The sequence below is a fragment of the Brachyhypopomus gauderio genome, chromosome 5, assembly GCF_052324685.1.
Source record: "Brachyhypopomus gauderio isolate BG-103 chromosome 5, BGAUD_0.2, whole genome shotgun sequence".
Classification (NCBI taxonomy): domain Eukaryota; kingdom Metazoa; phylum Chordata; class Actinopteri; order Gymnotiformes; family Hypopomidae; genus Brachyhypopomus; species Brachyhypopomus gauderio.
Window position 1 is genome coordinate 11333341 of NC_135215.1, and position 23337 is coordinate 11356677.

General features: G+C 45.9%; 3 protein-coding genes across 6 annotated transcripts in view; 2 read left to right on the forward strand and 1 right to left on the reverse strand.

Annotated features, from left to right (window-relative positions):
• abcc8 (ATP-binding cassette, sub-family C (CFTR/MRP), member 8) overlaps positions 1-14414 on the forward strand; it is a 44159-nt gene extending 29745 nt beyond the window's left edge. Inside the window, 19 exon segments of the mRNA XM_077005653.1 lie at positions 504-629; positions 861-957; positions 1880-1909; positions 2976-3097; positions 3099-3221; positions 4438-4604; positions 5169-5238; positions 5989-6146; positions 6890-6982; positions 7081-7183; positions 7711-7824; positions 8058-8178; positions 8461-8591; positions 8801-8879; positions 8966-9074; positions 9772-9875; positions 11186-11319; positions 11901-11963; positions 14160-14414. Coding sequence (XP_076861768.1) covers positions 504-629; positions 861-957; positions 1880-1909; positions 2976-3097; positions 3099-3221; positions 4438-4604; positions 5169-5238; positions 5989-6146; positions 6890-6982; positions 7081-7183; positions 7711-7824; positions 8058-8178; positions 8461-8591; positions 8801-8879; positions 8966-9074; positions 9772-9875; positions 11186-11319; positions 11901-11963; positions 14160-14297 — 2082 coding nt within the window. The 3' untranslated portion in view covers positions 14298-14414.
• Positions 14415-16868: 2454 nt separating this feature from the next.
• kcnj11 (potassium inwardly rectifying channel subfamily J member 11) lies at positions 16869-18912 on the forward strand. The gene is made up of 2 exons (XM_077005655.1): positions 16869-18369; positions 18500-18912. Exon 1 carries the CDS (start codon positions 17209-17211, stop codon positions 18358-18360), a length of 1152 nt encoding a protein of 383 aa, XP_076861770.1. The 5' UTR covers positions 16869-17208; the 3' UTR covers positions 18361-18369; positions 18500-18912.
• Positions 18913-19966: 1054 nt separating this feature from the next.
• Positions 19967-23337, reverse strand: part of mob2a (MOB kinase activator 2a) — a 35757-nt gene continuing 32386 nt past the window's right edge. For all 4 annotated transcript variants that reach the window (XM_077005659.1, XM_077005657.1, XM_077005658.1 and 1 more), the window contains exons 4-5: positions 21835-21959; positions 19967-21500 (exon numbers count right to left, since the gene is read on the reverse strand). In XM_077005659.1, the coding sequence (XP_076861774.1) occupies positions 21226-21500; positions 21835-21959 (400 nt within the window). In that variant the 3' untranslated portion in view covers positions 19967-21225. The remainder of the gene's footprint in view (positions 21501-21834; positions 21960-23337) is intronic.

The window sequence follows — 23337 nt, forward strand, 5'->3', positions numbered from 1 at the left end:
CACACACACACAATGGCACACGTGTGCACACAGAAACACAGAGGCACGCAGACATACACTCAAATACTCCCAGAGAGCCTCCTGTATCATTCACGTTGAATGATGATGGAATTAAACAGCTTTACACTTTCCTTTTGTTGGACGGTTCCCTTTGCTGCCACTCGCTTTACGCAGCGCCGGGCTGACTGCCCACTCTGCCGGAGACTGGCATAAAGAATGGCCTAATCCAACACTGATCTGCCCCTGACATTTCCAAGATGGATGTCACTATAGTAGGAGAGTGCTGTTTACCTTCTTTGCATCGATGCCTATTAATCAGCCCTTAATTTGACGCAGCAGGCGCCCTTTCTGTTTTATGTCCAGCGTCTTTATCAGTCACATCCTCTCCTCCCCCTGAGAAGCACCAGCTATCTATCCTCATATATGTAATGCGATGCCTGTGTGATTGAAAGCAGAGGGACGTGCTGATGGGCTGGATTTCTGCTCCCGCCGCTTGTCTGTAGATCATTGCGATGAAAGATGGGACGATACAGACTGAGGGGACACTGAAAGACATCCAGAACTCTGAGCCGGAGCTTTTTGAGCAATGGAAAGCCCTCATGCATCGCCAGGACAAGGAGTTCCAGAAGGTTCTGTCATCTTTCACAGGCTTCCCACTCAGTACATTCACATATGTTAATTAATAATGTACTTTTGTGGGTATACATGCCATTAGAGAAATTCTTTAATTAAGATCTACTTAAAAAAAACTCTAAAAGTCTGGGTTGCAGCACTGCACCAAAGTGTCCTTACTTAATTTGTGAATAAGCCTGGATTGCAGAAGTGTGTTTAAGTGTGTGAATAAGCTGTGTGGCTTGTAGGAGACAGTGGCAGAAAACACGACCATATTAGAGAGGAAGAACCTAAGGAGAGCCATGTACTCCAGAGAAGCGCTGAAGACTGAGGAAGAGGAGGAGGGTAAGTGTACCTGTAAAACGGCGTACTTGCACTTCTCTGTTGAAGATGTGTCTGTCTCCGTCTCGCACTGGTGCGGTTTGCTATCCATTCACAAACATGATGTCCCCTGTATGAGCCCCATTCAAACAGGCCTGATGATTGCTCAGGTCTCTACAGTGAAACACCGTCAGCTAAGCTCATCAGACAAGGCGGTTCCCTTTGATGTACATGTATGTTTGCGCACATGAGTTTGGATAGGTTGTGTATGAGAGGGTGAACGTTGCTTTCACACACTAGCCTCTGTAGCTCCTGCATCAAATCTCTCTCTTCTGGGAGGATAATAAATATTTTGGCCCTCGTCTAGACCAGGCTGGCAGCTTCATGGCACTGAGCCCAGCCATAATCTCCTCTGCCAGGCGTGGCGTGGCAGACGCCAGTGTCTGACCAGGCCTGGCACAGCCCTGCACGGCGCGGCTGCTAGCAGCATCCTTCAGCCTGACGGACAGGTCATTCAGGGGGAAATGTCATATAATCCAGTGTGGAACAAAGGATCATGCTAACCCAAGGGCTAACCAAGCTCTCAGGAGAACCATTTTCATTTGTAACTTTGTCAGTTACCACGTGTCCTTTGACCATTTGTTTTTGTCCAGTCGATAAAAGCTGCCAGTGATTTGTCATATTCTAGCCCCATTCTATTACCAAAGCATGTCGTTCATCTTCTTGTGCATGATAACCACCACACACGGTAACACCAGTGTAGCTCCGCTGCAAAGCCGACGAAGTGGGCCCTCCGTGGCTTTGCCAGGCTGCCTCCGACGCCACTGCGTTCTAGCGGGCCCTCGGCCGGCCCCTGGGCCCATGTGCACTGTTATCAGGCTGATCTGTGTCTCTGTCTGACCATCGTTGGTGGCTCTCACGGCCTGTGTGCACTCTGTCCCTGCAGCCCTGGGGACCGCACTCACTCCTGAAGCAGGTGTGCACGCTTTTCTCCACCATGCATTTGTCTCGAGTAGATAGTCGTGTCGTGTGCTCTGCCACTGCCCTTGGCTGCATGCCCCCATCCTGCAGAACACCACACCGCTCTGCCCTGTCCCGTGAGGGTACCCTCCCACAAATGCTACTTGCATTTGTGCATCTCTCCCCCCCCCTTTCCCTCTTTTTTCTCCATCTCCCTCGTTCTCACTCTGTTTCCCTGCTACAGTACAACCTTCTCTGCCCACCCTCTGATGCACTTAGAAGGACAGCATGAGGCTGTGTTCTAAATTTAGCGTGGTGGGAACAGCTTCATGTTCTCAGTAGCTCTCTCACCAGTGAGACATGAATCAGCATTTCACCCGTCACTGCCACTTGGGACAACACCCCTTGCCCATTCTAAAGGTCTGTCTCTCCCACCGACATGTAAAGAACTCGATTATAGATCAGTGAGGCAGTTTCTTCAACAGAACAATACGCATGATTACCATGCTCTTATTAATTAAGCTATCCAGTTCTTTATTATAGGCCGATGGTCTTGCCAGTTTTCACCGTCTTCCTTATGTTGTTTCTTGCCTCATTTTGCTCGTTTGCCTCTTTATCTCTCTGTCCGCGGTCTTCTCCCCACGAGCGGCCTTACAGCTCTACACACCCATCTCCCCCGCAGGCTCTGCCCCATCTCAGCCACAACAGCTTGTTCAGCAGGGGGCTGCGGCTTGGCCCTGCTTCACACTGTGCTCGCCAACCACCGAGCGCTGCGTGATTCCAGCTTTAGACTAGAGCAGCTAAAACGTTACATGAGTGGGGGGGGGGGGGGGGGGGGGGGGGGGGGGGTGTGTGCAGGGGTAGGCCATAACATTAGCCGCAGACTACAAATACTATGTCGCCGACATGGGACGGAGCGAATCTCAACGCTTGCCGCGTAAATGCTTGATTGAGCTGCACGACCGTTGGCGATGGCCGCTTGTAGAAACGCATGCTCGCTGCTTATCTTAGTCAGCCATCACAGTTAGCGGCGCCACGTCCGCCCCGTTTGCAAAGCGCTGTCGTCCGCCCCGCAGAGGGAGTCGGTGGGAGAGCGACGGCGGAGGACAGCCTCGCGCAGGCGCTGCGGCGGCGCGCCACCATCCCGTGGCGCTCGTGCTGCAGGTACCTGAGCTCGGCCGGCCTGCTGCTGCTGCCCCTGCTGGCTGCTCTCGCAGCTGCTCAAGCACTCGCTCATGGTGGCCATCGACGTGTGGCTCGCGCACTGGACGTCCGACGTCATCCGCGCCAAGATCGACGCCGCGCGACACAACTGCACGCTGGTGCAGGTAAGCACCGGGCCGGAACGGAATGTGATGGAGGATGGGAGTGCATTTTGTGATTCTGGTGAGATGGTTTGAGAGTCGCACTGGTAACTGTCTGAGGGACGGTATAGCGCATACTGTTATATTAAGACTGTATGTGCTCAATTTGCATGATAAAGCTTGTGCGAATGCTCGTCATGTACTCATCAGCCTACACAGACGTCATGGTTGGGATTGCCGCAGAATATGTGTGCGATATGACCTGTAGAGCAACCCTTTGATCTAAAATCACAGCAGTCTGCCTGCCATGTCTGGTGCAGTAATGTGGAATCAGTTGAAGCTAAAATCATCATCCCCTGCAGAGCCACACACACCCCCACACACACACTGTGAATGGTACTTCAGTGTTATTCACACACTCGGGGCACAGCAGGTGTATGAGGTTGCCTGACAAGAGACACACACTCACTTTATTATTAGACCCTCCAGTGTAGCTGTGCCCTGAGAGAAGTGGTGGGATTAATCACCCATGGACACCCCTGCTCCAGTGCCCCTTAGAGGACACATATACTATTGAAATACTAGCCTGACTTTAATGCCAGAGCTATTATGAATGCATGTTCAAAATACACTATTTAAAACGTGTAAACGTCCATGGGCTTTCTACACAGCTGTTCACAGAGAGACTTACAGGACTAAGATGATTTAGATGAGACTAAGATGGCAACAAAAAAACAGACCACACGAGTCGATAAAGCTCATCTGTGCTTTGGCTCCCTCGTTACTATTTCAGCCACTGCTGTTCCATTTACTCAGTAGAAGGATTGTAAAAATCTGTGGTGAAAGGTTGAAGACTCCCTTTTAATTTGTATGCCTCATTTGTATGCATTAGTCACCCAAGATGAATATGTGTAGCGCACTTAGGGTTATCATTAGATTGATCTGCTGAGCTTTTGTTTGCTTTAAGCATGGGTAATTAAGGATAATGTGAGGCTTAAAAGGTTGGGTAAATGCTTTAGAGTCAACCCTGCATTGCTCTTAAACAGCCTCCCCTGACTGTCTGTACTGCAACTACTGTACTCTTTGTGTGTTTGTTCCCTCGAACCGTTATGATCGTGCATCAGTCAGCGTCTCTCTCGAGATCTCAGCCACGTCACATTCGCACGCACACGTACACACACGCGCACGTGCGCATACAAACGGCCGCAAGAAGAGAAATTGTGTGTGCTGTTGGGTGCAGGGCTGTGCGTTGAGTCATTCCTCCTACCTGCTGGTCTTCAGTGTGCTGTGCTGTCTGGGCATCGCGCTATGTCTGGTCACGTCCGTGGCGGTGGAGTGGACCGGGCTGCACGTGGCCAGGGAGCTGCACCACGACATGCTACAGAACATCATTCTGGCCCCCATGAGGTAAGCACCCCCCCCCCCCCCCCCCTGCTCCCCGCTACGTTCAGGGTTTATTAGCACATTATTCAAGAGCTCGTTTAGCATGTTTGCATGGACACGTGAGGAGGACGCCTCGTATTGTATGTGTGCGTATGCATGAATGTGTGTGTGTGTGCGCGTGTAAGTACCTGCCAGGGCTCGTAGGTTAACCATTTAAAGTGTTGAAGTGTGTGCCGTTTTGCACAGTCAACCATCGGCGAACTGTCTGTTGACTGATGTGTCCCATCTGTCTAAGACGAGGATGGCAAACAGTATTGCTGCTTTTAGCACCATGGCAACAGCAGAGTGCTCATGGGTAAAGAGGGAGTCGGAACACTGTGTGTGTGGCCTGATCTCTGGCCTGCTCACATCCTCTCTTGGACCAGAGTTATTGCACGTTAATCCAACCAAAACAGACCAAAACGTTGAACACAGCAGGCATGTATGAGAAAACCTACAGGATTAGAATATGCTGAAAGGTTCAGATTAATTGGGATGGGAAAACTCTGAAATTCTTTTCTGTCTGAGATCTTTTCTTTTTTTGGCCAGGCTCTTTGAGACAACCCCTTTGGGAAGCATTCTGAACCGCTTCTCAGCCGACACGAACACCGTAGACCAGGTACGCCCGCCCAGAGGTCTACATCCTCAGCTCTTCCTCCTGATGCATTTCCTGCACTACAGACTGTTTGAACTGTATTAGTGGGGAAACAATAACACAGTGTCATTGGATGTTAATAGGTCACATGACAAGAAAAATGAATATTTTTCTCTTCTATGACCTTGCAGCTGTATACCATATATGCTTGCATTGGTGTTTTAATGATAGTAGTCATTGAGTCATTTTTTAACATCACCCTGCATACCAAGAAACTGGAATATGGGCCATGCAAACAAAAGCTGCAAATCTTAGAAAAACTGTTAGTTGCAGACTGAAATCTTTCCTGGTTGGGCAGTTTATGAAGAAGCTGCATGCTTCTCATGAAATCATCACTGCTTCACCGTCACATCAAACCAAACTTGGTCATATTAAACCTGTATTTGTATACGCTTATATAAAACCTTTTAATATCCATATGTAATATTAATTTGTCTTTGCAATAAATATCTCCACCCAGTCTCAGAGGTCATCAGAAGGTTCAACACCACCACTCTCATTTAACACGAACATATTTAGAGAAGGAGATGTGTTGTCATTCCCGACAGGACAGTGAACCCATCACCACAGCTTCCGAGTTCTTTTGGTCGTAACGGGTCGTGGTGTCTGATGCAACAAAACCCTGGTGATTAAGCCATAAGGCCACTGCCACTGTGATTAATGTGTGTGTTCTCTACCCCCCCCCCCCCCCCCCCCCCCCCCCAATATCTCCAGCACATCCCTGCTACACTGGAGTGTTTGATTCGTTCCACACTGCTGTGCGTCTCGGCTCTGGGTGTGATCTCCTACGTCACCCCCGTCTTCCTCATCACTCTCGTGCCCCTCGCCATCGCCTGCTACTTCATCCAGAAATACTTCAGAGTGGCATCCAAGTAGGTTGTCTCCAGAAGCACTGCTTTTCACCAGCACCGTATTTATAGACATGCTTAGAAATGGAGCAGGCAGCACGTTCGCTAAAGGATGTCACGTACATCATCTGTGGAGCTAATATTGTCATCCTGGCTCTTACAGGAAAGCACTTTTTTCCCCAAAGTGCCGTGTTAGACAATAAAAGACTTGTATATCCTCCCTATACACTCCATTAGAACCTCCCCCGTGCTCCAGTGTCTACCAGCTATTTCATGAGGTACATCTGTGATATAGGTGCAGTTTGTGGGTTTACTCTTACAGACTGTAGACCATCTGTGGTCATGCATAATTTGTCAGCCGTCCTCAGTCATCCGTTAATCACTTGTCAGATGCTGACCACAGCACTGCTCCTGGTGGAGGACGATGATCAGCCCAGCAGTGACACTGAGATGGTAGTGAGTGTAACACAGCCACGAGACTGTTAGACAGGGCAGTGGTGCTGGAGATGTTACACACATCAGTGTCCCCGCTAGGGTCACCCATGATGGAGAATGTACTACCGCCAACACAAATTGTACGTGGAGGCGCATGGTCAGTCTTTCTAGGCTTTGTTTAGAGAATGCTGGGAAAAATGTGTTAATGGCCCTAATAGATACAAACTGGAAGCATGAAAGAGAATAGAAATGTAGAAGTGAGCTGTGTGTGTGTGTGTGTGTGTGTGTGTGTGTGTGTGTGTGTGTGTGTGTCCGTGTGCATGCTTCTCCAGAGATCTGCAGCAGTTAGAGGACAGCACCCAGCTGCCTCTGCTCTCTCATTTCTCCGAGACAGTGGAGGGACTCACTACCATCAGGGCCTTCCGGTGAGAGCGCCTTCTAGTGACCAGCCACAAGACGAACACAGTGCTTGAGTGACCTGTGCCGTGTTGATGTGCTTGTGTGCTGTGTGTGTGTGGTGTAGGTATGAGGCCAGGTTCCGCCAGAGGCTGCTGGAGTTCACGGACGCTAATAACGTCGCATCTCTCTTCCTCACTGCTGCTAACCGCTGGCTTGAAGTCCGCATGGTACATGCAGCACAGTCGTCAGTACCTTCCAGTAACACATTCCAAAAGGGGATCTCCGCATGTTTATCTGTGATCGTCTGGCTTAGTCTCGGCACATCGTTAGCTCTGAATGCAGACAACCAGCTGACTGCTCCTGTAGATCTAGTGTGCCTCTCTGTCTAGATGTGTTAATGTGTGACCTATAGGTGTTTTGCTATGGAGTTCATTCGTTTGTGTGTTTGCATAATTTCTTCGTACAGTAATTCTTTTTTATGACCACATGGCCAGGATTTGTGCATTTCTTAGAACTGCTGGCATTGCAATATGATTCAGCTCTATCAGTTTTATTAAGTGATTGCTCCCTCTGTAGGACTTTCTAGAATTACAGAAATTTCTAAAAACAGCAGTACATCCTAGAAGAACCTCCAGAAAGATAAATACACTCCCTGTAGGCTCACTGTTTGTTTGACACTACTGTCCATACATTTAAGAGATGAATGTGGGCAAAACAGTCCATTGATCATTTTCTTTGCTGCCATCTTTACCAGGAGTACATTGGAGCCTGCATTGTGCTCATAGCAGCAGTAGCCTCCATCACCAACTCTCTCTACAACCATCTGTCCACGGGCCTGGTTGGGCTGGGCCTGACCTATGCTCTGATGGTACGGCCTCCGCCAATCAGACCACACACAACACTAGAGATGCATCGAGGATTTCACTGTCTGATATTTAAATGTATAATCAGTGTATAACATAGACATAGACATGTTCATGCATAGTCATAGCAGGTTATGCCGATGTCCCTCATGTTGATCTGGATCATTGGCTCCTTTCTGTGTTGGGTCTCTCTTTGTGCAGCCTTAGTTTCTCACACTGTCTGCAAACACTTTGCCAGGTGTCAAACTACTTGAACTGGATGGTGCGTAACTTGGCCGACATGGAGGTGCAGCTGGCAGCTGTGAAGAGGATCAATAGTCTTCTGAAGACGGAGCCGGAGAACTACGAGGGGCTGCTCTGTGAGTGAAAGCCCTTTGTCGGGCACAGGAGATGTTGTCAAACATCCCACATACATCATGCAAGGGCTGGGTGATTCTCGCTGGTTCAGCACGCCCCTGCAGCTCTGCTTTACACTGGGCTTTGTGTTGCTTTTATATGCCTTCTGCTTCTCTGTGCTCCATTCCAATTTCCCCTCCATCTGATTTCCCTCACCCTCACCTACCTTCCTCGGCTTCTGTCGTTCGTCTGCCTCCTCCTCCTCCACCCCCTCCACCCCCTCCCCCTCTCCCCGCGCCTCCCAGCTGCGTCCCAGGTCCCGGAGGGGTGGCCCCAGCGAGGAGAGATTCAGATCCAGAACCTCAGTGTGAGGTATGACAGCTCTCTCAAGCCTGTCCTAAAGCACGTCAACGCCCACATCCAACCTGGACAAAAGGTACGGCTGGCGGGGGGGGTATCTGACCCCTGCACAAACGCCACTGCAAGCACCAGACTTGGTATCAAAATTAGTCACGACCTAAATATGCACCACTTACAGGGCGGCTGAAAATAGTCTCGGTGTTGAATGTGAACGTGTCGTCTGTGGAGGATGATGAAGGGTTGATGAAGGTTCTGCGGTTGTGTCTTCCTCCTCGTCTGTTGCAGGTCGGCATCTGCGGTAGAACCGGCAGCGGCAAGTCGTCCTTCTCTTTAGCCTTTTTCCGCATGGTGGACGCATTTGAGGGTGCGATTTCATCTCCACTTTCTGCTGACTCCACAACGTCATCCTCGTCCTCCTCAATGACGGGATTTTCTTTGTTCTTTTAACAGGACGCATCGTCATAGATGATATAGACATCGCCAAGCTGCCTCTTCAGACACTCCGTAGTCGTTTCTCCATCATCCTCCAAGATCCCATTCTCTTCAGTGGAACCATACGGTTAGACATGCCTGATACGCACAGCTTATTAGAATAAGCGCACACAAGTATAATATGCAAAATACTTCAGTCAAAATATTAATATTGGTTACAATGTATGAAAGGTGGATGACGGGCAATTGTTGTTTTCTTTTGTTTGTTTTTTTTGCTGCATCGTGCTAATGGGTGGCTATACAGGTCCACTGAAGACCCACTGGCCATGTTATCATGTTGGATCAAGCTGTTTATTTTTCCGTTCATTCAGTGCGTTCTTGACCTTCACATGACTCTTTGTGTGGCTCATCGTGACTTCTTTTTAAGTGCTGCTCTACCACTGTGATCAATGAGTCTCAGTGGACCCATATGCTGCCCCAGGTCGGGGGTCCCTGAGATGCTGTTGCCTTCAATCTCATTGGACAGAGTAGACAGCAGGCTGCATCACTGTACCATCACTAAGCAACACTCCAGGAAATCAGGGCATCTGCTAGACTGGGTTGGGTACCCTCCTCCGAGCCCCTCGGGCAGCATGGTTATGCCGTGTGTGTTGTTCCTGAGTGGCGGTAGCCATCTTCATACACACTGGAGGACCGAGGCTTTGAAAATTCTACCTTTGTGATTGGTGTCTCTGATTGTGTGACAAAAATGTGAATGAAGAATACAGGTCATTTTTACTTTATTAATGCTGTCTGTTTATTAATTAATTCATGTTTGTGTTTAGTTTTAATCTAGACCCAGAGATGAAGGCTACAGACAGTATGCTGTGGGAAGCTCTGGAAATCGCCCAGCTCAAACCAGTAGTGAAGACTCTGCCCGGGGGACTTGGTAAGGGAGGTGCTTGGGATTTCACTATGGCTTTTAATGGTTCGATTCCTTCCTACTCACTCCCTAACCCCCACGACCCCTTTCTTATCACCGTCAGCACGTGATATAATATAGTCAAAAAGAAAGCTGCCATTTTTGATTCCCAGAATATGAAAATTTGTCTCAGATGAAGTTACGTGGGTAGCCAGCAGGGCTATGAAGGATTAATATATTCGATTGTAGATGTGTCTGCAGTTTAAAGAGGCTCCTACTCCACCTCCCACTCAGTAGCAGTGATGCTAACACAACCGTGACGGCTGCAGTATGGTCATGTCACAGCAGCAGAGGATGGCAAAAGCAATGTTGGTAAAAACTAAAGTCACCCTAAAGCATTTGCAGTCTTGTGTGCTGCTGGTAGCAGCTGGGCTGGTGTTTTTCTCAGCATTCCTGATCCAGCCCTGAGCTCTGTTGTAGATGTCCTGAGATGGTCTGCTCTATTGTAGATGCCCTGAGCTGGTCTGCTCTGTTGTAGATACCCTGAGCTGGTCTGCTCTGTTGTAGATGTCCTGAGCTGGTCTGCTCTGTTGTAGATGTCCTGAGATGGTCTGCTCTATTGTAGATGTCCTGAGATGGTCTGCTCTATTGTAGATGTCCTGAGATGGTCTGCTCTGTTGTAGATGTCCTGAGCTGGTCTGCTCTGTTGTAGATGTCCTGAGCTGGTCTGCTCTGTTGTAGATGTCCTGAGATGGTCTGCTCTATTGTAGATGTCCTGAGATGGTCTGCTCTATTGTAGATGTCCTGAGATGGTCTGCTCTGTTGTAGATGTCCTGAGATGGTCTGCTCTGTTGTTGATACCCTGAGCTGGTCTGCTCTGTTGTTGATACCCTGAGCTGGTCTACTCTGTTGTAGATGTCCTGAGCTGGTCTGCTCTGTTGTAGATGTCCTGAGATGGTCTGCTCTGTTGTAGGTGCCCTGAGCTGGTCTGCTCTGTTGTAGATGTCCTGAGCTGGTCTGCTCTGTTGTAGATGTCCTGAGCTGGTCTGCTCTGTTGTAGATGCCCTGAGCTGGTCTGCTCTGTTGTAGATACCCTGAGCTGGTCTGCTCTGTTGTTGATACCCTGAGCTGGTCTACTCTGTTGTAGATGTCCTGAGCTGGTCTGCTCTGTTGTAGATGTCCTGAGCTGGTCTGCTCTGTTGTAGATGCCCTGAGCTGGTCTACTCTGTTGTAGATGTCCTGAGCTGGTCTGCTCTGTTGTAGATGTCCTGAGCTGGTCTGCTCTGTTGCTTGTCTGCTCTGTTCTAGATGCCCTGAACTTGTCTTCTTTGTTCTAGATGCCATACTGACAGAAGGAGGTGAGAACTTCAGCCAGGGACAGCGTCAGCTCTTCTGCCTGGCACGGGCGTTTGTGCGAAAGAGCAGCATCCTGATCATGGACGAAGCCACTGCCTCCATAGATATGGCCACGGTGTGTGTGTGTGTGTGTGTGTGTGTGTGTGTGTGTGTGTGTGTGTGTGTGTGTGTGTGTGTGTGTGTGTGTGTGTGTGTGTGTGTGTGTGTGTGTGTGTGTGTGTGTGTGTGCGTGTGTGTGTGCGCGCGTGTGTGTGTTTGTTTGTTTGTGTGTGATAGAGAGAGAGAGGAATGTCAGAATACATGCTACTCTCAGCATGTCTTTGAGCAAATGGAGCATTCCAGAAATAAATGAAGTAAATGAACCAGAATGCACTGGCTCCATTTTACAGCCGAGTCAGGAAATGCTTGACATGATAAAACATGATGTAACTGTGCATTTTGTTGAGCATTTATTAATTTGTTTAGTAAATCTCAGACTAGGTGGTGTAGTAATTGGAGCTGTATCAATTGTTAAAGGATACAAAAAAGGATAAAAAGCTTGAATATGAACCTTATTTAGGTTTGTTGCGTATGGGACAAAACTGTTATCTGCAAAATGGTCAAAATATTACAATTACTTCTACTAATGTAATGTACTAATGAACATCATTACATTTTATTTTAGTGTAACATTTTGGACTGTTGCTTGTTTTACAGGAGAGCATTCTACAGAAAGTCGTCATGACAGCCTTTGCTGATAGAACTGTGGTTACCATAGCAGTGAGTACCACTACGATATCAATTCCAATATTTATATTAGATATTTTATAATTGTAGTAAAGTACACAAAGTTTCCAGAGAAACAACGTTTCAGACAGAGGTCCTTCATCAGCTGTGCAAGCAAAGTGCTTCAGATGTGTACGTGGTCACCGGCCACTTTATTAGGTACACCAGTCCAACTGCTCATTAACGTAAATGTCAAATCAGCCAATCACATGGCAGCAACTTGATGCATTTAGGCATGTAGACATGGCCAATACGATCTGCTGCAGTTCAAACCGAGCATCAGAATGGGGGAGAAAGGTGATTTAAGTGAATTGGAACTTGGCATGGTTGTTGGTGCCAGATGGGCTGATCTGAGCATTTCAGAAACTGCTGATCTACTTGGATTTTCAAGCACAACCATCTCTAGGGTTTACAGATAATGGTCAGAAAAAGAAAATATCCAGTGAGCGGCAGTTCTGTGGGCGCAAATGCCTTGTTGATGTCAGGGGTCAGAGGAGAATGGCCAGACTGGTACGAGCTGATAGAAAAGCAGCAGTAACTCAGATAACCAGTTGTTACAACCAAGGCATGAAGAAGAACATCTCTGAATGCACAACACATCGAAGCTTGAGGCGGATGGGCTACACTAGCAGAAGACCACACTGGGTGCAACTCCTGTCAGCTAAGAACAGGACACTGAGGCTACAATTCACACAGGCTCACAAAAATTGGACAATAGAAGATTGGAAAAACGTTGCCTAGTTTGATGAGTCTCGATTTTTGCTGTGACATTCGAATGGTAGGGTCAGAATTTGGCATCAACAACATGAAAGCATGGATCCATCCTGCCTTGTATCAACGGTTCAGGCTGGTGGTGCAATGGTGTGGGCAATATTTTCCTGACACACTTTAGGCCCATTAGTACCACTTGAGCATCTTGTCAATGCCACAGCCTACCTGAGTATTGTTGCTGACCATGTCCATCCCTTTGTGACCACAGTGTACCCATCTTCTGATGGCTACTTCCAGCAGGATAACGCGCCATGTCATAAAGCGTGAATCATCTCAGACTGGTTTCTTGAACACGACAATGAGTTCACTGTACTCGAATGGCCTCCACAGTCACCAGATCTGAATCCAATAGAGCAACTTTGGGATGTGGTGGAACGGGAGATTCACCTGATGAATGTGCAGCCGACAAACCTGCAGCAACTGCTTGATGCTATCAGACCAGTATCTCTGAGGAAGGTTTCCAGTGTCTTATTGAATCTGTGCCATTAAAGCAGTTCTGAAGGCAAAAGGGGGTCCATCCTGGTACTAGCAAGACGTACCTAATAAAGTGGCTGGTGTGTTTTGTGTGTGTGTGTGTGTGTGTGTGTGTGTGTGTGTGTGTGTGTGTGTGTGTGTGTGTGTATTTTTTATATACATATATGCACACAGGCTGTTTCTCAATTCAGGGGCTGCAGCCTACGTAGACCGCGTAGACCGCAGCCCACGGTGGCCACACACTTCGAAGGCCGGGTAGGCTGCATCTCACGGCTGTTAAATGAGACAGTCTAGTCTTCGCAAGACGTATGTTTGCGTGACCACGCTCTGCCCCGTTTCATACATTACATACGTGTTAGCGAGCTGTCCGACAAATATCACATCACCCACAAATGCCTAAAAGAAAATGCGTTGAACATGTATTCACGTTTGACGGGAAGTATAACTTCATAACAAAATTCAATGTAGTTTTATAAACGTTACTTTTACGTTACTTTTACGTATAAACGTTTAGTAAATACTCAAAGCACATGTTTACCTGCAATATCAATAATAACTGGCATGTTATTTAGCATCTCATTGCAGTATAAATGTCCATATTTAAAAAATACCGACATTTAAAAACGAATTCTTCGGCCCGTTCACTAGACTCCGCCTGTTTATTGTTCATAGAGCAATGAATCCTGGGATATGGTGGGACGCGAAGGATACTCAGATGCATCCTTCGTTTTCGGGGTTTTGAAGGCTACATTCGTCGGCCGCATAAGAAGGAGTCCACGAATTGGGACAGCCTCGTCGCGGCGCAGTGACGTAACCGGCCTACAAATGCGCACTTCGTGGGCTGCAGCCCCTGAATTGAGAAACAGCCACTGTATGCTGCATGAATTATGTATAGCATACATTTCACATGGATGACTTCCAGTTGTCTCTGTATCCTCCATGCAGCACCGGGTTCACACCATCCTGAATGCAGACGTGGTGATTGTGATGAAGAGGGGGGTCATTCTGGAATACGATAGGCCAGAGGTTCTGCTAAGCACCCAGGACAGTGTTTTTGCCTCTTTTGTTCAGGCAGATAAATGACTCCCAAGGACCTTCGATTGAAAGTGCAATTGTACCATGTAATATTGTTTTATATTTCATCGTGCTTGTAAATAAGATGCAATTTCTTTACTAATAAAAGAGAAATTCTTACATATGCTCATGGTTGTTAGTCAGTATTGCATCCTATAAAGGAGACAATGACGGTGGTAAACAGTCTAAAGTCTGAAACGTTCCACAAGACTCCACCAGTCCCGAACCATAATATATGTAATGGTAGCAATTGTACATGTTAACGAACCTGAGAAGAAGAAACGTAGGAAAAGACGTGCAGGAACCATTCCCAGAAAATCTATTTCCTTAACCGTTGTATTTTATCCAATAAGTTTAATCTGTAAACTGCTATTTGTCCATAATTTGTTTGTATTCCTGCAGGCTGGACCAACTCTAAATGGGAGATGTTTAGGTCGGCCTCAAAATGAGATTTCCTTCTCTTAATGTGACGGGCAGGGTGAGCAACTCAAAAAGGAAGCGATCACGCCAAGTCTCAGGGAAAGAGGATGGTTTAATAGAAAGTGTGCAAACCAAAAACCCGTGCATTGTTCCAAATGAAGGAAATAATAACCAGCAGTCAACTGGTACAAAGACAAGACATATATAGACGAACAAACGACCCTCAGGTGAGACGGATCACGGGTCCCGCCCACCTGAGGGACGAACATCACGTGACCAAAAACAGGACCGCTGCCGTTGTAACCGGGGGCGACCGGTAGGGGCCCCCCCACAACGTGACACTTAATGCTTTGTTATTGGTGTAATACCAAATGTATGCAAATAGGCTCAAATCTATGCTGTTCCTCTTTTTTCATAACAGTGTTATGATATTTTGGCCTTTAGCCTAAGCAATGGTTAGATATACAACGATTATATAACGGTGGCACAAATTGATAATATAAAAACAAAAATAAGTTTTATAAAAAATGACTTTGCAACCGGTGAAAGTTACTCCCTGCTAAGGATAATATTACTCTGTTATGCACTATTGAAAAGATGCTCCATTGTAGGAAAAAAGCACCAAAGTGTGTTCTGGAGAGCCCAAAAAAGTTAATAATGCACATGTTTCCAAATTAATTACTCCCAGATATTTTAGATGACAAAAATAATTTTTGCAATAGTTTTTCCAAGTATTGATTACTTAGGCAAGCCATTAAAACACATTTCAAATATAATTTCCAGTATGTATAACATTTCATATAGAATTGTAAATATGTAATTAGAAAAACATCTGCAATGTGCATACAACAACCAATAGCAAGTATGCTGATTTATAACCTCCCATTTGGAACTAGACCCGCCCATTTTGAACTGCGCCCTCCCACTTGGAGGAGGTCCAGCCTTTACTGACGCCCCTCGCAAGACAGATCGTCGACAGAGTAGAAACCTACTTATTCAAGCAAGACATTTCAAAATTGTTTTTACTTCGATTTATTTATATATTGAGAAGGAAATATGAAAAATGATAGGCATATTCAAGCAATATATTTACAAAATCGTTTTTACTTCGACTTATTTATATATTGAGGCGGAAATACGAAAAACGATAGGCATCGTCGTCAGGGCTCTGGCATGGCTGACGTGAAATGGCTAGATGTGTTTTTCAGTTTGTCAAGCTATTCCTTTTTTTACTATATTTATAGTGTTAGTTATGTCTATATAGATTAGCAAAATTTTGCTTTTTGGATTTTTTCAGTCTTACTCCATGCTGTGAGCTAAATAAGTAGGCTAATATGACACTGACAACTTATAGTAAATGGTGAGTAAAGTAGCAGGTGACGCATAGCCAACTACCGTAGCACTTACTGGCCATTGCAAAACCAAAAAATTCGTGTCAGGCTTGAAATAGCCGATGACTCGTTTTTATTGCACACAGATAATAATTGCGCCCGTTTTGTAAGTCCTTTAAGGTTCTGTTAGCTAGCAGCTGCCTGTACCAAACGAGTGCAGGACGTATAGGCAACACACAAAAGTGAAACTACAACAAATGCAGTGAAGGGGATGGGAATCGGATTAATAACTGAACTGTAATAATTAAAGACATAATACAATATATACGGGGTTGTTTGTGTACATATATAATAATTTATCTAATCACGCTTTAATATATTCATATGCACAATAATAAAGTAATATGAAATATTAATTACATAAGGATTTTGCAAAATCTGACATCACTACATTTACAGTTGAAGGATAAACAATTCCATTTAATTTTGCTAAGTAACTTCGCAAATTGCGAAACGTTTATATGCGGTTTAAAAGGTTTTAATTTAATTAAGCGTAAGATAAACATACGCTTGGTTTAAATCTACTTTGTGTTACCATGAATATAAAATTCTGCACAATCTGCAAATCAGTATAAAAAAGTTATTGATCATTTAAACGGTCCTGGAAATCGGCCTGCTTTTCATTTTACAAACGTGTAAGGTGTTTTTTTTAGACACTAAGTGTGAGACCTGGTTGTTTTAAAGCGGGGTTACATAAAACTAAAATACATCCTGTTTGCTAAGTTACGGTGAGAAGGTTGAATGAGGCGGCGACACTACACACTGTCCACGCACAGAACCGAGCGCAGTCTCCGTGGACAGGTGCAGAGGACACTAGGATGGCCGACCAAATATCCAGTTTCAGGTGACAGGCAGCGGCAGCTGAGACACTGAAAGATGAATCTTCTCATGGGACCTCACCTCAGCCATGGCGCAGTGCTCGGCCAGGGAATGCGGCTTGCGCGCATACTTCTGGAGAGCAGATGATAACCCGTGTTAACGGGCGAGGGACTGGGTCTGTCAACTCAAGAGGCGCTATCTTTGTGTTTCCACTCAACAGTGCCTACGTATGCCTTGCGAGGAACGATCAGTAGCGTTTAGGAGTGTCGAGAGTGTAGCATGGGACAGCTATGTTGTCCAGGAAAGGACTTATTCCTGACGATTACGTGCTGACTCGGTTGGCGGAGGATGTGCAGCAGCCCAAATACAAGGCGAAGCAGAGGAAGGCGCGGTTCGTGGCGAAGAACGGCACCTGCAACGTAGCCCACACCAACATCCGCGAACAAGGACGCTTCCTACAAGACGTGTTCACCACACTCGTAGACCTAAAATGGCTGCATACTCTTCTTATATTCACAATGTCTTTCCTCTGCAGTTGGCTGTTGTTTGGTATGATCTGGTGGCTCATCGCCTTTGCGCACGGAGACCTGGACGTGAAAGGTGACGGGTTTGTGCCGTGCGTCACGGACATCCACTCCTTCTCATCCGCGTTCTTGTTCTCCATCGAGGTACAAGTGACTATAGGATTCGGTGGCCGTATGATCACAGAAGAGTGCGTCTCCGCTATCATAATGTTAATCATTCAGAACATCGTGGGTCTCGTCATTAACGCGATCATGCTAGGATGCATCTTCATGAAAACGGCGCAAGCTCACCGGCGGGCAGAGACGTTGATTTTTAGTAAGTACGCAGTGATTTCAGTGAGAAACAACAAGCTGTGTCTCATGGTCCGGGTCGGGGACCTTCGTAAGAGCATGATCATCAGCGCTGCCATACGCATGCAAGTGGTGAGGAGGACCACGACGGACGAGGGCGAGATTGTCCCGCTAGACCAAATTGACATTACAATGGACAATCCGGTTGGCACCAACGGTATTTTTCTAGTTTCTCCGCTCATCATTAGCCACGTGATTGATAAAAGCAGCCCGTTGTACGACATGTCTGCTGCTGACCTGCAACACGAGGACCTGGAGGTCGTGGTTGTCCTAGAAGGAGTGGTGGAGACCACCGGCATCACCACCCAAGCTCGGACCTCCTACGTGTCTGAGGAGATACTGTGGGGACAGCGCTTCGTGCCAACGGTGTCCGAAGAAGAAGGCATGTACGCCGTGGACTACTCGAAGTTTGGAAACACCATCAAAGTGCCAACTCCGTGTTGTAGTGCGCGGAAATTAGACGAAGGAGGAGGCATGACTCAACCGAAGGTGAAAGACGCAGCTCCCTCGGTGAGATCCCCATTACGTACGCGCTTGAAACAGCCAAGCCCCTGTCAAGAAGAGTGATTTTTTAAGGTAAATATTTTTGTATTTTCATCAGAAATGGGAGTTGAGCATTAAGTGTAGTTGAGGAAACATCACACTTGGAACTGCTCCTTCAGAGCTCAACTCTACTTTTTGCTGTAAGGACTTTTCGCCCCTACAGCCTCCCCACGTGGCTCCTAACTGGACCCTCCACGGCGCACTTTCCACGGATCCCAGAACTCCAGCTCAAAGTCCGAGTCTCTCTCCCCGACAGGTTTATACTCACATTCACAATCGATTCACTGAACTCATGGTCTGCATCCGCAAAAGATGAATGATGCCTTAACACGGAACGCGGCTGTGCTGTAAGCCTGTGCATGTTTGAGTAATATTTTTATTGGGGTAATAAGTGTTTAAGGCATAGGCACATATACACATACCATATCCAGATGGATAGATACAGTCTATGGATTTAATGCACATCAGTTTGCCAGATAAATGCCCATTGCCTATTCGCTTCGGAACCCGTGAAATGGCATGATGGTTTTAATCTCTTTTTATTAAAACAAATAAAACTACGCTTGACTACCGAAAGGTATGCGTTATCGCATTATCTCCTGATCTTTTCTCACCGTATTTTGTTGGGAGCTTTTCTAATTATGCCAAGATTATCTTCTGTGGGTCAATTAATTCGGAGATGTTTTTTCGTTAATGTTTAGGGATCACCCTTACTGCTATTCCCAACACTAGATGGCAGCAACACACCATTCAGTCACCAACAGGCCCCGTAAACGCTTTGTACCAAGACATTCATGCCTGTTCCTATGTGTGATCCTGTTGCGATTTAAATAGCGATATTATATAACTATATCTTCACATGTGAGAGTTCAAAATAGTGTTTAGTGACGATCACTGATCATAATCGCCAACGTCCCCGAAAGGGGGGTGCCAACATAATGGCGGCTGGATGGCATATTGCCGCCATCTTCCGGATGGACAGAGTACAAGGAATTTTGTACGTCTAAATAACCACGATTAAAAATGTCGAGCTAACCATTCTGGAAAAAGTCTTACATTTCTTAAAAACCAAACCAAGGCTTAAAAAACGTCGGAAGATGGTTTTGGCGTGTAAACAAACGACTGTCCTCACAGCTTAAGCTCTCGAGCCTGCCCAGACATTGAACAGAGCTTCATAACACCAAGGAGCAGTAAAGGTGGATTATAAAGTCAACCGTAGCCTTACTCTGACCTCGGACATCATAGCTCCAGCTCTTACCAAAACAGAAAATGACTAACCCTTTACTATAAATGAATTTGAGGAAAAAAAAACCTCGCTGTATTTTGACTTATGATTCATATACTTTGAGTGCAAATTACAAATTAAAATAAATTTATAATTTTTATTTATAAAAACATTATTTGCAAGAAGCAATTACCAACTTAACCTTTTCCTTGTTTCAAGCGTCATACACTGTGGTTCAGTCATGATGGAATAAATAAAGTACATACAAAATAACAGCAAAAAAAAAAACAAACAAAAAATAAAACACCCCACCATAAAACAAGCTGTTTTAACTATAAAGTATTATAGGAGAAGCATAGCAGACTTATTTTTAGAAATTAGAATGGCAAGATAAAACAACTGAAGCCAGATGGGCATTTTCTCCTTTTATTAGATTATAATTTGCAGATCTTAAAATAATTGCTTTAACTTAGATAATTAAAATATGTAAAAGAAAGCCAGAACTGAAAAACCCTGCAAATAAAAAGTCAAAATAAATAAAAGAGGAGACAAATCTCCCCCCATAGTGGCCATTTTGAAAATAACCCACTTGCGATTTATTTAGATAGTTCCAATCTATTTCTTAACATTGCAAACAGAATGTGCATGTTCTACTGTTTAAAGTTGCTAATAATTTCCATGACTTTTTGAAAACAAAAAGTAAAAAAAAAAAACACAAAAGAAAAATGTTTGCAGTCCTGGAGAATGCATCTTCATCAGTACAACACAGCAAATTTATTGCCACAAAAACTGCATTTCTGTAAGCTGTGTCCACTTAAAGTGGGTCCACAGAGATCTCTGCTGTCTCTGTGCTGAGATCTACAAAGCAGGCCAGAAACCGACTGTGACGTCTACCCATGTCATCCACTTCATTACTCGTTACAGGCTGGACACATTGCCTAGACGTTCACTTCTGGTGATAAATTGTGTGACCTCTGAAGACAGGGCAGAAGTTAACTGGAATGAGAGAGGAAGGACACACGAAGGATTACGGGCTGACAAACATGATGGACAAAGAGAACAAGTGGGTTTAGAACCAGCTCAGTGAGTGAATGTTCCAGTCCCAGTCATGGAGCATTAACAGTCAGAACAGTTGGCGCATGTTAACTGTTCCGCCAGAAGGGGGAGCAAGAGATGCATTTTCTAGATCTCTAATAAATCAGGAAATATTGCCTTAAGTCTTATGTATTAAATATATCTAAAGGGCCAAATGCAAAACACCATCCCCATAAAACACACATCCCCCAAGAATGTGCAAAAATAAAAATAAAACCCAAAGGTTAAAAGCAAAATAAAAACACTGTTCCTAGTTAAACTGCAAGGTATCTATTAAGGGTGGGGTTATTATTATTATTAATATTAAAAAAATCTTTCAGCCAGAGGGCATTTCCACACCAGCAGGTGCTGGATGAAGGCACTGCCGGCCCCGCCCCCCTCTGACTCTCTCTTATGGTGGTAAAAAAACAAAAAAAACAAAAAACAAAAACAAACTAATCAGGATGTCAAAGGGTCAAAGGGTCCGTGAGTCCTGCCAGCAGCCCGACCCTTCCAAGGGCCATCTGTCCCTCTTCATCCTCCTCTTCATCCTTTCCTTTGCCAAGGGGCTCGGCCGGTGGGTGGACGGCTCATCTCTCGGTCACGTGGTTCTGTTGTGCAGTGGGGAGAGGCGGGGTGCACAGCACCTCTGACAGGTCGTCCATGATGCACGTCTCCTTGGGGTCGACCAGGTTGAACTCCCTCACGAAGACGACGAAATGTGCGTAGAGCGTGTTCAAGTGTCCCTGCAGTTCCAGCGCCACCGTCTCTTTAAAGTGCGCCCAGTAGATGTGCGCCAGCACGTGAAACAGGTACCGACAGATCTTCTTCACCAGAGACTCAAACGAGTTGGGGAACTCTTTACCTGCAGGGTAAACAAAAGGGTCACGGGTTTCAAACGCTGCAGATCCACCAACGCGGGTAAGAAAGCATTAGTGAAGAAACTTGCTGGTGTAATTTTTAACTGGGAGTGTTTAGGGTTTGCTGTGTTTTAATATAGCAGAAGAGTCCATGTAGTCCATCGGTCATATGCCAGTACATAACAGCATAAGTAATAAATCTAGAAACATGATAGGGAGGCGCTATTTTCCCAAAAGACATCACACGACAGAAGTTTGAAAGATCTACTGGTACTTAAACCAAACAAAAAACAGCAGGTTTCTAATAATGACCAGCAGGTAGCACCACACTCCACTCACCGTATTTTGTTGGGAAAATGTCTTCATCCGTCACTAGTTTCTGTACTAAACTCATGACAAAGTCCACATACTGAGGTGCTGTACACTTGGTCTTCTTCCCCTTTTCATCATACCAGTAGTATATTCTGCACCAAAAGGAGAGATGAGATAAGCATTCAGACAGCAAAGAGCTTATACCACACACACACACACACACACACACACACACGCACACACACACACACGCACACACACGCGCACACACGCGCACACACGCGCACACACGCGCAATCATTTTAACTCCAAACATTAATCACTGGCATGGTTTTATTCAGTTTTTATTCAGGTATTATTTTAATTTATCAACTTATGCCAAATGGATAAAAGCCCAAATGAACCCACAGACCAGCAACACTGGGCAATGACATCAAGCTCCAGGTTGGAAGGAGCACAAGAATGCTCGTCCCATCAGTGTGGTTAAAGAGGTGTGTAGCGCGGGGGCGGACAGGAGGAGGGCCTCACACGCCTGTAGACATTACAAATCCCCAGGAATGTGGTCCCTGCACATAGCTGACCATGCTACAGGACCCAACGACTGCTAACCAATGCTACATTCGGAGTTCAACAGAGGACGCTTTGCGCGCGCGCGCGCGCACACACACACACACACACACACACACACACACACACACACACACACACAAAAGAAGGAGGAATCAAAATGCCCAGCATGCTCAAAACAATGGGGAGTTCAACAGAAATAATAACTGAAGATAATTACATGGTGACTGAAGACCAGAAAAAGAATGGCCTCTGCCTGCTTAAACGGGTTCAACGAACCTCCTCCACAGACCGACTAGAGACGAGATCACGGCACGCGTTTGGGAAGCAGTGCTTTGCTGTGACTGGTCACCGAGCCCATACCTGCAGACCTCCTAAAGGCCCATGTAAGTGAATGGGCCACATAATTACTCTGGAGACACCATGTACAGTCACACCTCAGCATTCAAGGTGGCAAATCTGGAACATTCCGAAGGCCATTCAACAAGTTAACTGCATTTGACTTCTTTTGACAGGTAGGTGAAGAGATTCTGACTGGCAGTTTTTTTTTTTTTTTTTTTTTTTTTAGGTGCAATGGAGCGACACTTTCACTTTCCTTTCAAATGGTTATTTCTTACATCATAGGAAGCATTCAAATTACACACTATTGTCTGAAAGTGACTGGCCACCCAAACAATCACAACAACCCCACCCGAAGAGGCCATTTTGATGTCTGTGATCGTATATGAAGAGGCGGGGAGCACTGGAGGCCTTTTCGGTGTGTACCACGGAGACGACGATAAAGTGGAGGTTCAGGTTACGCAGGGTTGACGGTATGACGATGAGTCACCTGCAAGACAACCTACCCTGCAGCTGTATGCCGAGCATGCGCGCACACCACTTAACACGAGTGATGAATGAGTCTTCGCTCTTAAATGGACTGAACAGCATTTAGAACCCAAAAGGAATAAAAGATACTTGGAG